This window comes from Diadema antillarum, unplaced genomic scaffold (genome assembly GCF_040938485.1).
Source record: "Diadema antillarum isolate AM-2024a unplaced genomic scaffold, OU_Dant_1.0 seq00002573_RagTag, whole genome shotgun sequence".
NCBI lineage: Eukaryota > Metazoa > Echinodermata > Echinoidea > Diadematoida > Diadematidae > Diadema > Diadema antillarum.
This window is the reverse complement of record NW_027273173.1, coordinates 1-18,578: the sequence shown is the minus strand read 5'-3', so window position 1 is coordinate 18,578 and position 18,578 is coordinate 1. Positions and strand designations below refer to the sequence as shown.

Below are 18,578 nucleotides of genomic sequence, written 5' to 3'. Positions count from 1 at the left end.
CTTTTATGGATTGTTTTTCGGTGGTGGTGGTGGTTGTGGTGGTTGTTGTAGAATTATTAAAAAGAAAAGAACAGTGCAGTCGCAGTGACGCACCTCCCTCCCTCTGACACCAATTGCACACGCTCCCCACAACGTTCATTAACTTTTTCCCTTTTTTTGGGGGGGGGGGCGGGGGGAGGGTCACAAACTCTTTTATCTATTCAATACGTCTGGGGAAGAGCGCATGCGCTTTCCACGTTCTTTTACTGATTGTTTCCGGTGATGGTGGTGGTGGTTGTTGTTGCCGTTGTTGTTGTAGAATCATCGAAAAGAAAAGCACCTTGTTACATTTTCGAAAGGTTCTGTGGTTGCTTACTTGTATAATTAGGCAGAAATTGCTTTCTCACGAGACACTCATGTGGTCTTCCCTATCTTCCCTTCGTCTGAAAATTCTGTGGTTACGCTTTAAGCAGGCATGCAGACACTTGGGACACAATCCGGTGATTTTACCAATTTCCCGAGCTGCGGGAAGGAGTATAGAGAATGCCATGTCACACCACGTTAAAAGTTAATTTCTAATAAGTAAGCAGGGAATTAATGGTGGAAGTTCAGCTGCAGTCGGTAACAGAAAAAGTAGGTTAATCGGATTTGCAAATTTCGTGTATTTTTGCAAAAACACTGATGTTTCTCGGAGCCACAAATGCAAGAAAATGGTGTCAATTAATTACCACCTTCCAACCTCCCATTAGATTGTCGACAAAAAAAAAAAAAAATGATGTTTTGATAGATGATTTAACAAAGACAAATCTTTCCGACCTTAGAGCCACCATTAATTGCCTATAAGTAATTATCTCACCACTATATTTCTACGCCAAGAATACAATCATATATATATATATATATATATATATATATATATAATATTGTGTGTGTGTGTGTGTGTGTGTGTGTATATTTCATTTAAAAACAGAGGAAAGTTAGTTAACATTTGTGTGCAGGACAATGGGAGAAAAAGTATGTTGGGTGATGACATATTCAACTACTCTAAATTGAACATTTCGTCTGAATATTACCGTATCGCGAAGACACCTACCATTTGTTGAGCCCTTACTGTCCAATTCTATGGTGAACAATCTACTCTCTTCATTGTAACATTACACTTTACATTATTCAGTGTCGGATCCGGGGGGCACACTGGGCGGCTACCCCCTCCCTTTTATTCTTTTGTCTATTTTTTTTTTGGACCAAAAGTATGCATAAAATTTCACGATGATCAACATAAATATAAAAACAAAATCTCCCTTCCGTGGGAGGGGGGCACACCCCCTCGACACCCTCCCCCCTTTCCGGAATTCCTGGATCCGTCCCTGTTATTTTTAGCATGTTTATCTTGAACGTGGAGTGCATTTTCACTTGACAAGTCTGATCAGAGCATTAAAAAAATGGCTTTGGAGTCTAGCAGATTCCCTCAAGATTCAAACGAATTATACGACTGAAACGTTGTCATGAGAGTAACATGAAGATTGCTCACTAAAAAAAAGGACCTCTCTTATCAGTATGTTATCAGCTTCGCTAGCTTGGTGGTGTAAAATAAATCAGAACTTGCGTTGCATTTCCACCGATTGTCTGGACTAAATGTAAATGAAGGGGCACTTGGACCTACCTTTTGCTGCAATTCAAACTAATCTACCGCTTGGGAATGTATTCTTGATGCTTGGTTGTTGTTTTTGCTGTTGTTGTTGTTGTTGATGATGACGATGTTGTTGCACTAATTAGTTAGTGTATGTTATATGTATTCATATATACACATATAGATAATAAACATAAAGCAAGGGAGATGTCTCTGTATATTGTATGTATATAATAATGCACATGTATGTATGCATACGCAGGCGCATGTCGTTACGTGCAGTAAATATCTACATTTTTTTTTTCTGACAAACGTGTAACCACCCTTTAACGTAGCGATTGAGTGGGCGGATTTTTTTTTGCTGATAATCATTTTAAAATCCTACTATCGTTTTAAATCAATGCACTTATTCCCTTGACGCATGACTGGAAAGGAAGGCACACGCCAAAAAAAAAAAAAAAAGAAAAACAGGGTTTTCCATTTGCATTTTGCAGGTTTACTACGGCTAAATGGAACAACCAGCCTAAAGCATTTTAAACTTTTAGCAGTCTAAAATAGGGCGGAGAGGGGTAGTTGGGATAGTTGGGGAATCACTAGGTATTTGTGAAGTCGCGCGCCAGTTCTTTAATGGCAGGAGTGTTAGCAACTTCAACGCCTCTGAGTATTTTTATAAAAACTATTTCTGCAGAGGAAACGCATGTGATCATAAATAAAGTCAGGCACAACATTAACAGCATTAAGTAGTTTGGAAAGTTTCCAGATATTTCCGATGTGAGTTGAGCGCTTTCAGTGCTCTGTTTTCAATGAATGTCACATGTATATACGTATATATATATATATATATATATATATATATATATATATATATATATATATATGTGTGTGTGTGTGTGTGTGTGTGTGTGTGTGTGTGTAACATGTTCAGCCCACGTAGGGGCAGAGAGTTTCGAGAGCTTTTGGACTACGCAAAGTGACACTTTACCAAATAGGTAAGCTCCACCGTTACAATTGGGCTGACAGAATCAAAGCGCGCGTCCGTATCAAGCCAGTAGTTCGGTAAAATCAATGTCAGAGGTAAAAGTATTTAGGCAAATATTCCAAAGAAAACACTGTCAGGATGTCACTTCTAAAGAAACAAGAAGTGAAATGGGTTAAATGTCAGAGTGGGTACTATTTACCCAGGGCATTTTTATCTAATACTTCTATCAGTTTACCTCTGTCGTCATTTTCCCTCTAGACTTTGACTTCTGACATTACCCCCTCAACATATCAACCTCCAAATCAATATTTCACATAAACAAAGCTACACTGCAAAAAGTTCGGTGTTAAATAACGAAACACCGAGCTGGTGTTAAATTTTCGGTGCTCATTTAATTTCTGTTCGATTAACATCTCCGGGTGTCTTTTCAAAATATGAAATTGTTTTTTGAAGAGTTTCTTAGTAACTGCACTTCTTGTAGATTTTGAACTTCAACAAGACGATCATGAATTTTCCGATAAAGTACTTGATTTTTGAAAAAATGTGTAAAAACATTTACACCACAGTAACACCAGTTGGTGTGGTCTCCAATTGAGGCTGGACGGGTGTCATACCATTGACATTAACACCAGCAATATCAAATCAACACCATGCGGTGTCATTATTGAATTAACACCAGCACGGTGTCAAAATATCACCAGATACAGTGTCAAATTAACACCACGAAGTGCCAGGTGAACACTTTTCAACACCATCACAACACATTTTCTACACCTGTGGGTGTGGTCCTCTATTAACACTTGATCGGTGTTAAATTTAACTCCCATGGTGTTAAATCTAACACCGATGTTTTTACAGTGTACACATCGTACATCAGGAATTCTATCGATCTCCGTATTCATTTGCGATGGTAAATTCAACGTCAACTTCTGAGAAGTTATTGCTTCTACAATATAACGGGTCGCTCGGAGTTCAGTTTGTCTTTCACGTTTGTTTGTTTTTTTTTTCTCTCTCTCCTCATTTCTCATTACAATCATGTCTTTTTCAATTACGTCATTGTAGTGCGTTCAACCTGTTATTTTTCGGGTTTTGAAAGGCAACATGTGAAATATTTCAGAAGCTTCCAACGTCGAATCCACCATTATTAGTCATGAACAAACCTGATGAGTATTGATTTTACAAAACGAAAGGAAGCGCAAACATGAACAACAAAGTCTTTGCAGCAGCGTTTACCCGTAATAAAACACTTTGAGTCTTTCATGCGGCAAATGTTTAGGAACAAAAATCTTCGGCAAAACATCTTAACGACCACCTGCTCCATCAGCTTTCGTCACATTTCTGCATAGAATACTATCTTCAGAATACTTGATGGAAATAATCCGTGTAAATTCCTGTGTCAACCCAAATGACGTGTATGAACGACATAGTGAGGATCTTTCAATCATCGATCGTTGAAGAGAAAGATGATGATGATGAAGTTGAACTGAAGGTGGAATTCGTTGCCAGGGAAACCGCTTGTGGAGTACACGCAGACGCAACGCACACACACCGAGTTAAAGAAAAAGAGGGAGAGAGAAAGAGAGGGAAGGGGGGGGGGGAGCGAGCGAGAGAGAAACCAGCAAAGAAGAGATGCGAAATCTAGTTTCTCGCTACATTCGCCTAATAAATACAATAAATACATCACATCCATGGCAATAGAGGCATAGAATTGCATTGTTCGTGTTCCAGTATGTCGGCAGCACTTGGGGAAATCTTGGATGCAGGGGTCGTACGAGGACAAGAGATATCGCTGACGGCTGGGATGGGCCTATTCACTACTCATCGCTGTGTGGCATGAAATTAACTCTTTAGTTACCGTAGGCAACAATCATTGATGAATATGCCGATGCCATTCTGAAGTGTTGGTCTTAAAAGGTTAATGCGCGATTTCCTTGGTTGAATTAGCCGAATTTCATGGCGATCGCCCACAGCGAAAGCCCCCAATCCCTAATAACACTCACGCCTAAAAAAAGGGAAAAATACGTTTTCATGTGCGCACCAGCTGAATTTCTAATTCAGAAAGTGACGCGGCTGATATTTTCATCCGTGATCATCCTCAAGAAATACTATGTAAATGTCACAAATTTGTCGGCGTGTTTGAGACGAGTAATGGTCTGAAGACTGATAGGTGAGGTAGGCTGATTGCGTTGTGACTGTTATTAAAGCAGGCTTCTACATTTGCCGTTTAAATTGTCTGATCTCAAGTGCACATGTCCTTTCATCGTCTTTGTTGTTATGGTCAGGTTTCATGATTACCAACACTGAAGTTAAAAATAACGGACACATTTTCCCCAGCGTTTGAATTATCGTTTTCACCGTCATCAATGTGGTTCCACTTGTATCTCCTTCGTCGTCATCATCATCATTGTCATCATCATCATCATCATCATCATCATCATCACTACCAGTGCAACTCCCTCTGACCGTAATTTCCGATAGTGCGAGTAATAGGGGAAAAAATTAAACTCGTGTTTTTGCTGGATGAAAAAAGCCCGTAAATCCCTGTTTTTACTTGTACCAACGCTCTTTAATGATGAAAGATGCTGTCTACAAAGATGTTTCTATAGAACAAATATCCCCCATCGCAGTTTCATGTGTTTTCTAATCGTTTCGATCGTGTTTCTGAGGTGAATATCCGCAGGTGACGTTTGAATTATTAAGTGGTGAAATTCCGCTATAATCTGACGAGGGGGGGGGGGGGAGGGAGGGGTAGAGTAAAATGTGAAAAGTTACTGAAGGACTAAATCTCAGCAGACAACAAAAATGATTAAAGCAGAAAATTATGTGGGCTTTGTATCAAATAAACAAGTGTTATCATGTTTCATCCCATATTGTACATCTTTCATCTTGGACACCATATATGTATGTATATATATATATATATATATTGATATTACATAACTGTTTTTATGTACGCGTGTAGAAAAATAAAAGTGTATTTTTTGTTACTTGAAATGCAATGAACTCATTTCATTTCACACAGGATCCTACAAGATACTTACAGACTTTGTATTGCACATAAGTGAGGTTCCCGCAGTCAATCAGTTAAGTACACGTCGTTGGCAATTTTTTATATAAAAATCATCATCACGATGTTTTACACAATACTGACTTATGATCTGTGACATGAGTCGACTGAGAATCATACATGAGTCGAATCAGAACGTTATGTGGTCACTATATGTATTTATTTATTCATTTATCTATTTAGCTAGTTAGTTATTCATTTATTGCGAATCTTTATACAGTGTGGCCTGATCAGCATACAATATTGAATATACATAATATAAACAGCATAAAATGGACAAAGAAGTTTCAAAACGACATAAAGTAGACGCACATCAAACAGTCAGGATAAAATAAAATTACACAGTCATGCAGATTTAAAATAGACTAACTGCCGGTCTTCCTCAGGGCTCTGTTGTTGGTTAAAATCCATTGAACATGAACAACAACAACAACAACAACAACAACAACAACAACAACAACAACAACAACAACAACAACAACAACAACAACAACAACAACATCAACAACAACAACAAATCAATTTGTTGAAAAATAAATGCTCGTGACAAATTAAAAACGAGACACATAATACAGCTAAACATAAAGCTAAGTGAACGTACATGTACAAATATTTAGAAATGCAATAATTCAAATTGAATGAACGTAGAGACATTTAAAATAAAAGGGAAATGATTAAAAAGCACGTTTGGCGACTGCCACTCAAACTAAAGCATTGTGGAAACGAAACCTACGACAAACAAATCTCTCTGGTTTGGAGCACAATACAGACATGAGAGCAGGTCAAAACGTACTACCGTGCTGGGGGAAGTCACGTGATGAAAATGACATCATCTGCTTACAATTCGTTTACATTTTGTGATCCGGAAGAAATCTTTGGAGAAAATAAAAATGAATTTGATTTTTTTTTTAAATCAAAAAGTTCCCAAAGAAAACCACAGGCATCGCATATACCACAATAAAGTTAGATTCGTCACGAACCAATTCTTTCCGTCGCTGTTCGTATACCTCTTGCATTTTGAAAGATTACTTATTATCCGGTGTCCTGTTTCATAAAAGGTGACATCATACATAAATTAGTGAATCAAACATAAGTATCAGAATACTTAGTTCTGATTGGCTGATTACCTGACTTACGTTTGATTTTCTGACTAAGTTATATGACATCTGCTCACACCACAGGGCCCAGGACGTTTTCCATAATATATCCCTGTTCTCTGTACTGGCAATCTATTATTAGATTCACTGAATTTTTTAAAGGCATGAGGCCCTTTCTAATGCCGAAATGAAAAGGCACCGCGCCGAGAACACACACGTTAAGGCAAAAATGTTGGCTCTATATCATACTTTCCAAAGGTTTGCAAGAAAAATTGAACTTAGCTGATTACAGTCAAAAGAACACAACATTAAGGACATTACAGAATATATCTGTGAATTAATCTGCATACGCATGTGCATGTATCTATGTGTTATATCATTTGAGCTTTCACTTGTTGATAGAGTACACATTTTCTTCACTGAGAACATTGGTGAATAGACAATTCACTCTCACATTATCAACATATGAAGCAAATTCATTCATAGAACAGAGATATTTTATATCACCTCAAGAATAACACCCTTTTGATAAGGAAAATTTCATAATGTTCCTCTCATATACACTATACACTTTAGAAGAAATCAAATGTTTAAGCTTTGGAGACACAGCAGGGCAATTACATTAGAACAAACTCAAGCTTTTGTCATTTATAGACCATAAAGACCATGTATAATTTTGCTATTAATCCTTTGATATTCTAAATCTGCAGGGTTATCCAGTCAGTCACCATTGTCGACAGCGTCAATATCTCCAGCTCCGTCCCACCCTTCCCCAAGACTTCAGCAGTCTACACCAGGAGGTTCGCGTTCCCATCACCACGGGGCAGGAGATAGGACACCCCATACACCGTCTGCTGATGACAGGCAGAGAAAGAACCAAACAAATAGAGGAAGTTCTAATCACACCCCGACATCAGCGTCGTCATCGGTGACAAGTAGTTCAAGAAACTATTCACAAAGTAGAGACCGAGACCGAGAAAGGGAAAGAGATAGGGAACGGGAGCGGGAGAGGGAACGGGAGCGGGAAAGGGAGCGGGAAAGGGACCGTGACAGGGAACGTGACAGGGACCGGGATAGAGACAGAGAAAGGGACAGAGAACGGGACAGGGAGCGTGACAGGGAACGGGAAAGAGACAGGGAAAGGGAACGCGAGAGGGACAAGGAGCGGGAACGTGAACGTGAACGAGAACGCGAACGTGATCGCGACCGAGACAGAGAAAGGGAAAGGGAGAAGGAGCGGGATCGCGACCGAGAACGGGACCGGAGTCGGGACTCTGAATTAGCCCGCGATAGGGACAAGCAGCGGGAGAGGAATGTATCGGGAAATGACAAGACTGTGATATCAGAGAATAACTCCACTGTTGATAAACCACAAACAGAGACTGACAAGCAGCCTGAAAATCAGAGTGGTGACAAACCTCCTGCAGACAGCAAGGAGAAAGGAACCAGTCCAGATTCTAGGTGAGTCTTGATTATTCAAATTTTATGCAGTCAATTATCTGTAAATGGTGATTATGGTTATCAGTGAAGCAAACTTCCTGTCTCCTAATTTCCCACTGATCTACTCAGCCATGAATGTGTTGTGGTATTCACCCTCGTAATGATCTACTCGCCAATGAATAGATTGAGGTATTCACCTTGATTCTTTGTGCATGCCACTGTGCTCTTTGTAACGTGCAGGAGATAACGTTTCTTGTGCAAGGTACCTTTAAAAGCCTTTTGTCAAATGTCAGTTTGTGTGTGTTACCTACATTCATTTGATAATAATGATGATGATGATGATGATGATGATGATGATGATGATGATGATGAAGATGATAATGATGGTAATGATTAATAACACTTATATAGTGCTCAATACCGACATTTCTAAGCGCATTAAAATGGAAAAATATTGAATCAAAATTCAGCATTATGTACAAATAACATCAACAAAAATTAGGATTGAGTAAATTGGAAAGTTTGTCTCCTGTACACCCAAAGTGATGAAATCCTGTGACTGACTGTAGCAGTTCAATAAATTCCTCCAGTCCAAATCAAGCCCTCTGGGGCTAGTCTCCACAATTTCATCTGAAGATTCCAAGCTGTATGAGGATGACTTGTAATGATTCTTTCAAGTTTTATTGTGTTCTCTCCCAGTCTAAGGCAGGGAAGCCCTCATAGTAACAGAAGATTATGAAGATTATGAGTGATATGATGGAAAAGATAATTGACACGTTTGATAACTGAGAGAAATTGTAACATCTTGGATTTACATGGAAAAGTTATGACTTTGTAGGTTTTCTTTTCCTATTCATGAGCAGTCAGTCTACATGCAATGATGATTAAAGCCATGCCGATGATAATCAGTAAAATTGTATTCAAAATGCTGACAATTTGTGTCTGTCTTAAAATAGAGAGAAGTACTTCTATACTTGAAAAAAAATAAGGACAAATTAAAAAAGAAGCTTATATTCAAGAATTCTGTCCAAACTTATTTGCATAGAATTTGCATATTTTGCAAGTGTCTACAGCTATGACTCACAACGAGTTTTATTTCCCACACACATAATTGTAAAGTGTAATTGGATTATATTTTCCCAATTTTATATGTTGACTCAGTGTGACAATTTCTATAATGGTGCGTAGAAGGTCTTGTGCTGCTTATGATGTGGTTACATATTGCATTTACTGGCATGAGATATGCATTCATAACTAAGTACGCTGTAGTCTCTTACTACTGAGATGAACATTGTATACAAGCTTAATCAACTTCAGTAGCATCAACATTTTGTTGGTGAGGTAAGATATTTGTATTGATGTGGTATTCTCCAAGACTACTCCATGAAAATATGCTTCCAATGAGCTAAATTAGAGCACACTGGATTGTTTTTCCAGTTGCCCTTTGATAAAATGATATGTGACATGAGTACCATGGATAAAAAGTGCAGGGTCTGCCACCTGGGCTCTTACTTCATTCAGATATGAACCAAGTTCTAACGAGGAACCCTGTGACCTTCTACCATCAAGGGTTAATAACCTTTTTGTTTGTCTTAGTCATGTAAAGAGGTTAACAAATCTTGTTATCCAATGAGAGTACCTTGACGACGCATCTCCTGAGACGTCAATGCAGTATGTTTGCTGCGCAGTGTTTAGCAGCTCACCATCCTGCATGCACTCATACACTGATCTATACATACTCTGTCATACACATCTACAAGACAGATGTCACAGTAGCATCTTTCATCCTTTGTATTTTTCTTGCATGTTATTTACATCAGAGGACTGCAGATATTCCTGTAACAAACCACAATATTTTTTGGTTAAATGTAATGAAAATGATGTGATCGAATGTATAGAGGTACTACCTGTAACAGTGGCAAGGACTTGCTGGTATTATGTTTTCCTGTAACTCACATTTTTGAACATGCTTGTTTTGATTTAAATTCTAAGACAGACTTTGCTCAGTTGTCATATGGAGTTATTGTCATATGGTGCCATGTGGAGTTATTTTTGTACAGAAAGCACTTTTTGGCACAAGTGACATGATGTGCCTACTACATTATATATCTGCATTAATTCTTGTGCTGCAGCACATCCATAAATGTCATCATGATAAATATTGTATCTGTGACTGATATGTGACTGCAGATTGAGTGATAAGGTAAAATACAACTTTTGATGTAACAACTGTCAGATTACATTATGAAGTTTTATATAGCCTGGCACATTCTGTTAAATTTATTTGGACATGTCGAAGTTGAATAAAAACAAACAAACAAACAAAAAACAAACAAATGAGATGTTTTGATTGTGCCACCAAATGTCTGCATAGAATTTTCATAGAAAAAAAAAAGAATGTCTACAATCTGATGCAATGGTTTCACATTTCGGAACATGCTTGTTTTAAATTGTCAAATTTGTACAATCGAGGATTCAAGAGGTTGTGCAGTATTTGCAGGAAGAAAGTGTAATAGTTTTACTATCTGTGTTTTGCAATTTACTATTCTGGATGCTTCATTTAGATTTATGCATTACAAGATGGTAATATTTTGTTTGATATGTTGTCACTGTAAATCATGGAATAGTAATGTTGTTGATGCCAAACTACATGTAATACCCATCACACTGATATCTATGCCAGCTCCTACTATGCATCCAAAAAATTGCTGTTTTTGTTTTTGTTTGTTTGTTTGGAGTTTTCTGAAGCGCTGTAACTTATGCATGTAGCTTACCAGTGTTTTTCATGATGGCCAATGGCACTGTTTCATGCAATATTTGCTGTTCTGTTTGACCAGACAGTGGAGAAGATACCGGTACATGTATATGATGTAGTACACTGTAGATATGATTCTGATACTGGTAATCCTAGATTTCTCTCTGTGTTATTTTCCAAAAAAAAGATAAACTGAAAAGATACACAGAGTCTGGATGATAATAATGTTTTAAATGAAAGGAAGAAAAAAAAAGATATCATTTCACTATTTCACTGTGACCACTACTATAGAGCAATCTTTGAGGTCGATATTTGAAACCAAATTGTGTTAAAGATTATCCCAATAAAAGCATTTCACAAACTAGAAGGCTATTCATAGTAAATATACCCAGTACTTCAGGTGTCATGTTCATATCGTTATGTACCTTTTTCAAATGCATGGTTCACTCTGCCTTCACAGCCAATATGTATAGATACAGCAGAGAACATTGATTATCTAGTCATCTTGTCAATAATTTGGTGAATACCAAAATATGATTTTGTGTTTTGATTTTTTGATTTTTTTTTTTCCTTTTGCTGTAGAGGGAGCGAACATTTTTTTTTTTTTTTTAAACTGACTGAATAGTGCGATGTTGTATCCATTCCTTTCAGGTGCTTTTTGCTTGTACAGTCTGTATAACGCTGAAAAACTGAAGAATAAGCAATTGACTGCTATAGTGCACCATTGACGCCAATGACAAAGTACAATTGTACACTGCTGTCACCCCAAAATTTGTGGTTTTGAACATATTTTTACTGTTCCACAAATCGATTGCATTTCTGTAGCTCCACCAGTGAGGAAACCCAAGACAAGAAGACAGCGCAGACAGAGGGCAAAGAGGGCCCAGACCAGCCCACCAGTGAGCCTGCTCCGTCTGAAGCAGGGCCTGAGGGAAAGCACACGCTACTGCAGCTAACATCCTCACTTGCAGTACACCTGTCCGAAGACCTGACGAAGCATGTGAGCGGGTGGCCCTCAGACTTTGCAGAGAAACAGGTGAGTGTCTCAAGTCTTGGTGAACTGACGACACATGCCATCATGACATGACCTAAAGAATGTACAGTACAACTACAATCAGATTTTTGCTTTGATAACTGCCAATATGATTAAACCGTCTAACATGTGCTACTTCGGGGTCTTAAAATATAACATTTAGGGGGTGTTTCATCAACGTTTGTCAGCGCTAACTGTCAGCGCTGACCAATTTCAGCAAAATCCTTGGTTTTGATTGGCTGAGATGCTCTGGTCACTGAGCAAAATCGGACAATCCATTAAAAAGTTAAGAATTTTTGAAGTTTCTGCTCAGTCATGGCTGGATGAAAAGACTACTATAGCTTGTGATGTCACATGAGTACAACGATATAAAGAAAGAATAAAGGAAATTAAACATATTTCCATTTTTCTCGCATAACAAAAGACCACTCGACTTCTCTCTTTCAGAAGGCAGGGGGAACAATATTACCCTTAACATACGTCAGTAGCAAGTTGAAGAAATGTGCGCTTTATTCAAAAAGTAAAGTTTTGTGAAATTCTCTTTTTATTTTCCTTATATAGTTGTACGCATATGACATCATACACTGTAGTAGTCTTCTCTTCCAGCAGTGACTGTGCAGATACTTAAAATATTTGTAACTTTTGAACGGATTGTCCAATTTTCCCCAAACTTTCACTGATGTGTTCTACTAATATTGCTGCATTCTCTCAATCCTTATGTATATGAAGGTGGACTTGTCCTGTAACTTATTTTAGGAGACGTGTGCAAATACAATGAAGTGTGAATTGAAGGCTTTTGGAGTGTATGTACCATACCCTCTCTTCATCATGTGAGGAGAAGAGTGGAGATTATTTCAAGATATATGTATATTCTGATACTGATGGTGTCACAAACACAATTTGCAATAGTTTTTGCAATAGGTTGCCTCAGGTTGATCAGATACGTACATGAATGCCATGGAGGTGACGTGCAATGCTCATGTGAACGCTAGACCCATTGTTTTCTTCTTTTTAGGGTAAATTACATGTACCATGCCTCACAGTTTTGACTCAGGTTCTCTTTTTTTTGCTCTCTTTCCAGGCACTAAAGACAAATGAAGATTCGCATGTACTAGGAGCAGAAAGCAGCTCACAGTTATCTGTGGATCTGAAGTTTGCAAGATCATTAGTAAGGGTATCAGAAATTCAAGCCAACTTACAAGAAGAAAGGTGAGAAATACAACAGTATCGTTGAAAATTTGCATATTTTCAGTAACTTTTGTTTTCATGTGCTTGCTTGCTTATTCCAACATTTGGCAAAAAGATTCATCTGATTATTTACTTACAGTATGCTTTTTGTGTGGTCTTTCCTTCAGTTTTGATTGATAAGCAGATTAAGCAGAGTTTTGAAATTAAATGAGTCAAGAGACAGATATTGATTCATGCAGTGCTATTCCCCTGCAAAGCATTTGCAGAGTTATTTTCACCTGTGTGATTGGAACGTCGAAAGTGTAAACAAGAGATGGAGTACCGAATGTGCTTCAACGCTTTATTTTTATGTACCATGGTAGTTTGTCCTTAACAGGTGTACAGTCTGTAGTTGATTGAATATGATTTATTTGGCTCATCTGCTATGTTTACATTATTGTATGTTTTCACATACGGCAAAGATGATGTAAGCAAATGTTAGGAATGTGCAAGTGACGCATTTATGTTATGTACTGGTACTCTAATACTTTTTCTAGAACTGGTACTGGTACTGGTTTGTGTTATGTACTGGTATGTCACATAGTCATGTTGCATGTTGTGTCTCTTTTGTATCTTTCAGAGTATTATTCCTGCGAAAACAAGTGCTGGAACTGGAGAAGTTGAAGAATGAGAACGCATTCATGACATAGCAGCACCCAGATCGTTAGTCAAAAATATTCTAAGATTATTATATACAATATATTTTTTGTTACACTATTCAAAGATGTCACAGACAAGATTTGTGGAAATGTTAGTATCCATTTTGCCATTCTTGTTGTCAAAGATCCTAAGTCAAGCTTGTCCTTCTTGTATCCTTCTCTACGTTGCCTCCTCTAATGTGGAAAAAAAAATTATATAAACGTGAATAGGAAACTTAGATGATGCTTTAACATGCAACACTCTTATATGGGAAATTTTAAAGGGCTTCTCAATGTCACTTCATATGTGTTGTGAGCAAACTTTGAAACTGCAGACTCAAGGATGTTTTAGAGTGGAAGACTGAGTGGTGAATCAACACTCAATTATTTCAGTGTTATTATCGTCATTTTGCGTTCTGAGGATGTGTTTTGAGCAGAACTTCACAAGATAAAACAAAGAAAACAAAAATGTTTCCTCTTTCCTAAACTACATTCAGAGTGCCAAAAGTGAATGAGGAGACACGAACATCGGTATGCTATGTTCTAATCACTTTACATCACCTGTCTTCACTCTTAACTTGCACAACATGCCAACCTGTTCTAGAGAGACTAAAGTACAAGTACGGATAAAGACCATTTAGTCGTCAGTTTCATTTATTTTTTCTTCAGTTATTTATTTTTTTTCAGTATCGGAGGAAGTGTTGGCTGTTGCATTGTCTAATGATTAGTAAAGTAACAGAACAGTTTGAAAAGTGTACCGTAGAAGTAACTTTGGCAATTTTCTATGCGCCCAGGTGTTGATATGAGGTGGGACGAATGGCCATGACTGGCTATGATGCAGGGGAAAAGATAGGCAGGTGTGTTATTGTGTAATGACTGGAGGGATTCATTTGTCGCAAGTGTTGGAATTACCTGTGATTCAAGTCAGGCAGGATTCAATATCCCGTTTTAATGCAAAAACAAGAAACAAAAACCTGTTCTCTTGCTGGAAGGATTCTCTTGGTAGGAAACTTGGCTGATGATGGACATATCAGAAGTATACGCTCGTTTTATTTTCACCATTGCACTGTGAGTTTGTACTCTTGATAATGCCAGAGTGTTAGCAACCAGTGCATAGTGGAAGAAAATGTTTATGGAGGCTTGTGTGCATACATTTCAGACTATCTATCTATTAGTGAATCAAGACTGAAGGTTTTCAGTTCCACGTAGCAAGCTTGGGTTCAGCAGTCAAACTGCACGTAGCAAAGATATGGTGTGTGTTTTTCATTCTACATGAGAACATTTCTACATGAGAACATGTCTCTTTCATAGATGATACTTCCTCAAGATTTTTCTGAATTTTTGTTTGTTGGGTCGTTTTGAGGAAAAGCTCAACATCAACTTCCTTCAGTCAAATGTGTAAATCTAGAGTCAATTTCTTTTGAAATTGTTACCTGAAACTTGGAGACCAGTTTTGAAAGCAAGAATTATCATGGCCTGTAATGGCAGCTGTACCATATTTCTCAACAGGAAAAAAAATATATGCCCTTTCCGGAATTTATCTTTGGGGATTTTTCAGCAGCTCTTTGCTCTTCTATTACATCTGTTCAGTCATGCAAAGGCTTTATATCTGCATTTTGCCACTCCAGTGTGTTTATGCTTCTTCCCATACTTCATATGTCAAGAACTTTTTAAATACTTTTACTTTTGAGAGGATTCATCGATCAATTGCACATTATTTTTGTAGTTCCTGCATTGTCGCAGGATTGTCATTTGGGTGACAGAGGAAAATTGAGTCCTAATATATAACTCTTACAACCACAAGGTGACAGTTATGAAAATGTTGTGTATATTTTGGACTGTTGATTGAGAGACACGTAGAGCTGAGGTACACATCTGCTGTAGTTTGCCAGATAGTTATAATGTTCAGTGAGCGACACAAATTGTAGTTGGTCATGGTTCTTGTTCACAAGCTTTCGTGGTGCCCTCGAAAATTCTAAATATCTGTAGCATCTAAGATAAATGTAGCTGAAGTCTCTTGCTTTTCCTTTTTTTTCCTTCTTCATCACTGAGAGCATGCAAGAAGCTTTTTCCCCCAGTAATTATGACGCTATTCTACTTGTCTAATTTTTTAGTACCTTCTTGCGTGCTTTGACATAGTGGCAGTGATTGGTATTCCATTTGCATTGGAAATAATACAGTTTGCGTGGGAGACTCACATGGCTCATTTTTTGGTTCTGAAGGATGATGACCTGTGAAAGCTCGGTGTGAGTTTGGTATTCAAGGATGGTATGATCTCAAAGACTTTCTTCAAAGTATTGCTCCCACTGGTGTGTAAAGCAAGTTCCAAAGTGTTTTCCATAGGGTTGGGCAGCGATGAACACACAAGACAATCTTTTCAAATAGATGGTATGAATCCGTGGGACATAGGCGTTACAATGCTAATCAAATAATCAGATATATTTTTTGTTTAGGAATGTCATGTGCCAGTGTTTTGATCATTGATGTCTTGGCTGTACAACTTTTTTAATGTGGGTTACTTTGAATGAGATTCAACAAATTTTCATGGACTCTAATTGTGCACCATAAACAAGCCTTTGTAAGAATGAATGTCTTTCTGTTCAGATGGTTTCCAAAGCTCTACATGGGCATAAATGTATTGACACATCCCTGTGACATCCGTGAATGTTGTAGCTGTCAGAAAGGCAAGAGAAATCTCTCTGCATGAGCTCTCTTGGTCAAAAAAAGACACTTGGTGGATGACCCTCTGTCGGTCAAGACTGACCTTTCATTGTGTGTGAAGACCTGGCATTGATCAACCTCACAATGCCCTATATGAGGCTAGTAGGATCTAATTCCCTAGTAGTGAACCAGTGGTAATAACTGTGGGTTTTTTTTTTAGTGTCTATTGGGTATGTGTCATGACAATCCATCCTCTCTTTCCTCCCTTCCATTCCCCCCCCCCCCCAAAAAAAAAACACAAACAAACAAACAAACAAACAAAATAAATGGAAATCAGTTGATTACAAGAGAACCTGGGTAGTGCACACATCTTATAGGGAAATAATTTGCAGAAGACATTAGGCTATATAGGCATTTCTTTTCCCAAGTTGAATAGGATTTCCTTGCATTTTATGTCCGAAAACTTTGTAGCAAATTAAGTGTAATGTTAACAAATGATTTGATGGAGTCTACATTTTTTTTTCTTTCACAAGTTCTCCACTACCCTAGCTGATACACTGATAGTAGTAAGAACTTGGTTGAGATGTACTGGCTTGATGCATTGGTGTGGAGAAGAATGGGTACCAATGCGGTCACTGTGGCAATTTATCTCTTTGTAATTCTATGTGTTGATGTCGATGAAATTTGCTGCTTTTATCACTGACCCATGATGGACATTGATTGGTGTATTGATCCAGTCTACCTTTTATTAATGAAGCAGTGAAATGAAGTAATAATTCAAACATTTTCTATTTTCAGTGTTGTATGAGAAATAGTACACTGCATGTAGTCATTAATGCTGCATAGAATAATGCCTAATATGGGTTAAATTCTCAATTTTGAGCTTTCATGAAACTGATTGGAATGATATGATGGAATTGAAAGTAAGTGGTATTTTATTACTACAAAACATTCAAAAATTCATAACAATTGCATTGATGAAATGCAATTGTCAAAGATTCTACATTGCAGTCACTTAAAACAATAGGCATGGAGATAACTTTCTGGAACTTGAAGGACAATCTAAACAGTGCACTGGTCTATCAATGTATTCAAATTCTTTGTTGTTTCCATTTGACATGGTAGGGAACAACCATTAGTTTCACTTGCATAATTTACTTTCTTATTTCTGTGCCTGTAGCTAAAATTTGTCTGATACAACATTTATTGTTTTAGGTGAGGCAAGCCTGGTTGAAACCTCATGCAGGCTTTGGGGTTGTGGAAGTCCCTTGCAAAAGAAGAATATTGAGGATTTAAATGCATCCCTCAATTTCTTGGTTTAGCATATATGGTGTGTGATATGAATGTGTGGCATGTGTGAAGATATTCAAGAAAGTAATCAATTCTGCTTCAAAAAGATATGTGTACACTCACAGTGAACCACTTTGTGATCATGTCCCATTTATTTCATGCTTCCATTGAATGTTTGATATGGAGTTAATATATTTTGTGACTTACCCTTGGGTAAATACCATTGTCAGTTCACTGTGGCACTGAACTTCAAATGAAAGAGGCCCTATTATAGTACTTGGAATGACAAAAACTTACCTTCCTTGATTAGGAGGTATGGTGTGAAATGTAAAAATTGAACAAGTAAGATGGCTTTCCTAGCAATATGTTTGAGTAGGCACAATGTCAAGCTTAATTCTCATACCAAATTGTTACTCTGATTATGCCTGTGGTGTTTCTGCGCTTTATGCCTTCTAATAAGTCAGAGGAATTTATCCCTCTCGAGTATATAAGAATGTAAATCTGTTACGTAATGTAATCTTTAACAAATTTTCTGTCACCTCTCCAGACTTGTTTTTATTGTTTGTCTCTTTCTGCCATGGAACGGATGTTAAAACGTGGCCTCTCATCCACCCTTTCGTGCACTCCAACCACAATCTTGACTTCCTTATCTTTCTTGTAATATCATCAGAACCTCTCTTCAAACCTGTTCATGTGAGTCATCTGTTCTTTTGATTCACTGAGGAGATTTTAAATAGAATTTGTGCAAAAATCAGTCCAGGTTCTGTGTTTCAGAAAACATT

At 37.7% G+C, this 18,578-nt stretch overlaps 1 protein-coding gene and 1 long non-coding RNA gene across 2 annotated transcripts; both read left to right on the top strand.

Annotated features, from left to right (window-relative positions):
• Positions 1-7,462: 7,462 nt before the first annotated feature.
• Positions 7,463-11,899, top strand: LOC139714966 (uncharacterized; the record flags this gene model as incomplete). The annotated part of the gene is made up of 2 exons (XM_071626614.1): positions 7,463-8,213; positions 11,773-11,899. Coding segments are annotated over 2 exons (878 nt in total), but the record flags the coding sequence as incomplete, so codon positions are not given.
• A 26-nt stretch (positions 11,900-11,925) lies between these two features.
• LOC139714967 (uncharacterized) lies at positions 11,926-14,370 on the top strand. Its single transcript, XR_011709773.1, has 3 exons — positions 11,926-11,983; positions 13,062-13,189; positions 13,788-14,370. It is a non-coding gene; the product is annotated as an uncharacterized lncRNA (long non-coding RNA).
• The last annotated feature ends 4,208 nt before the right edge of the window (positions 14,371-18,578 follow it).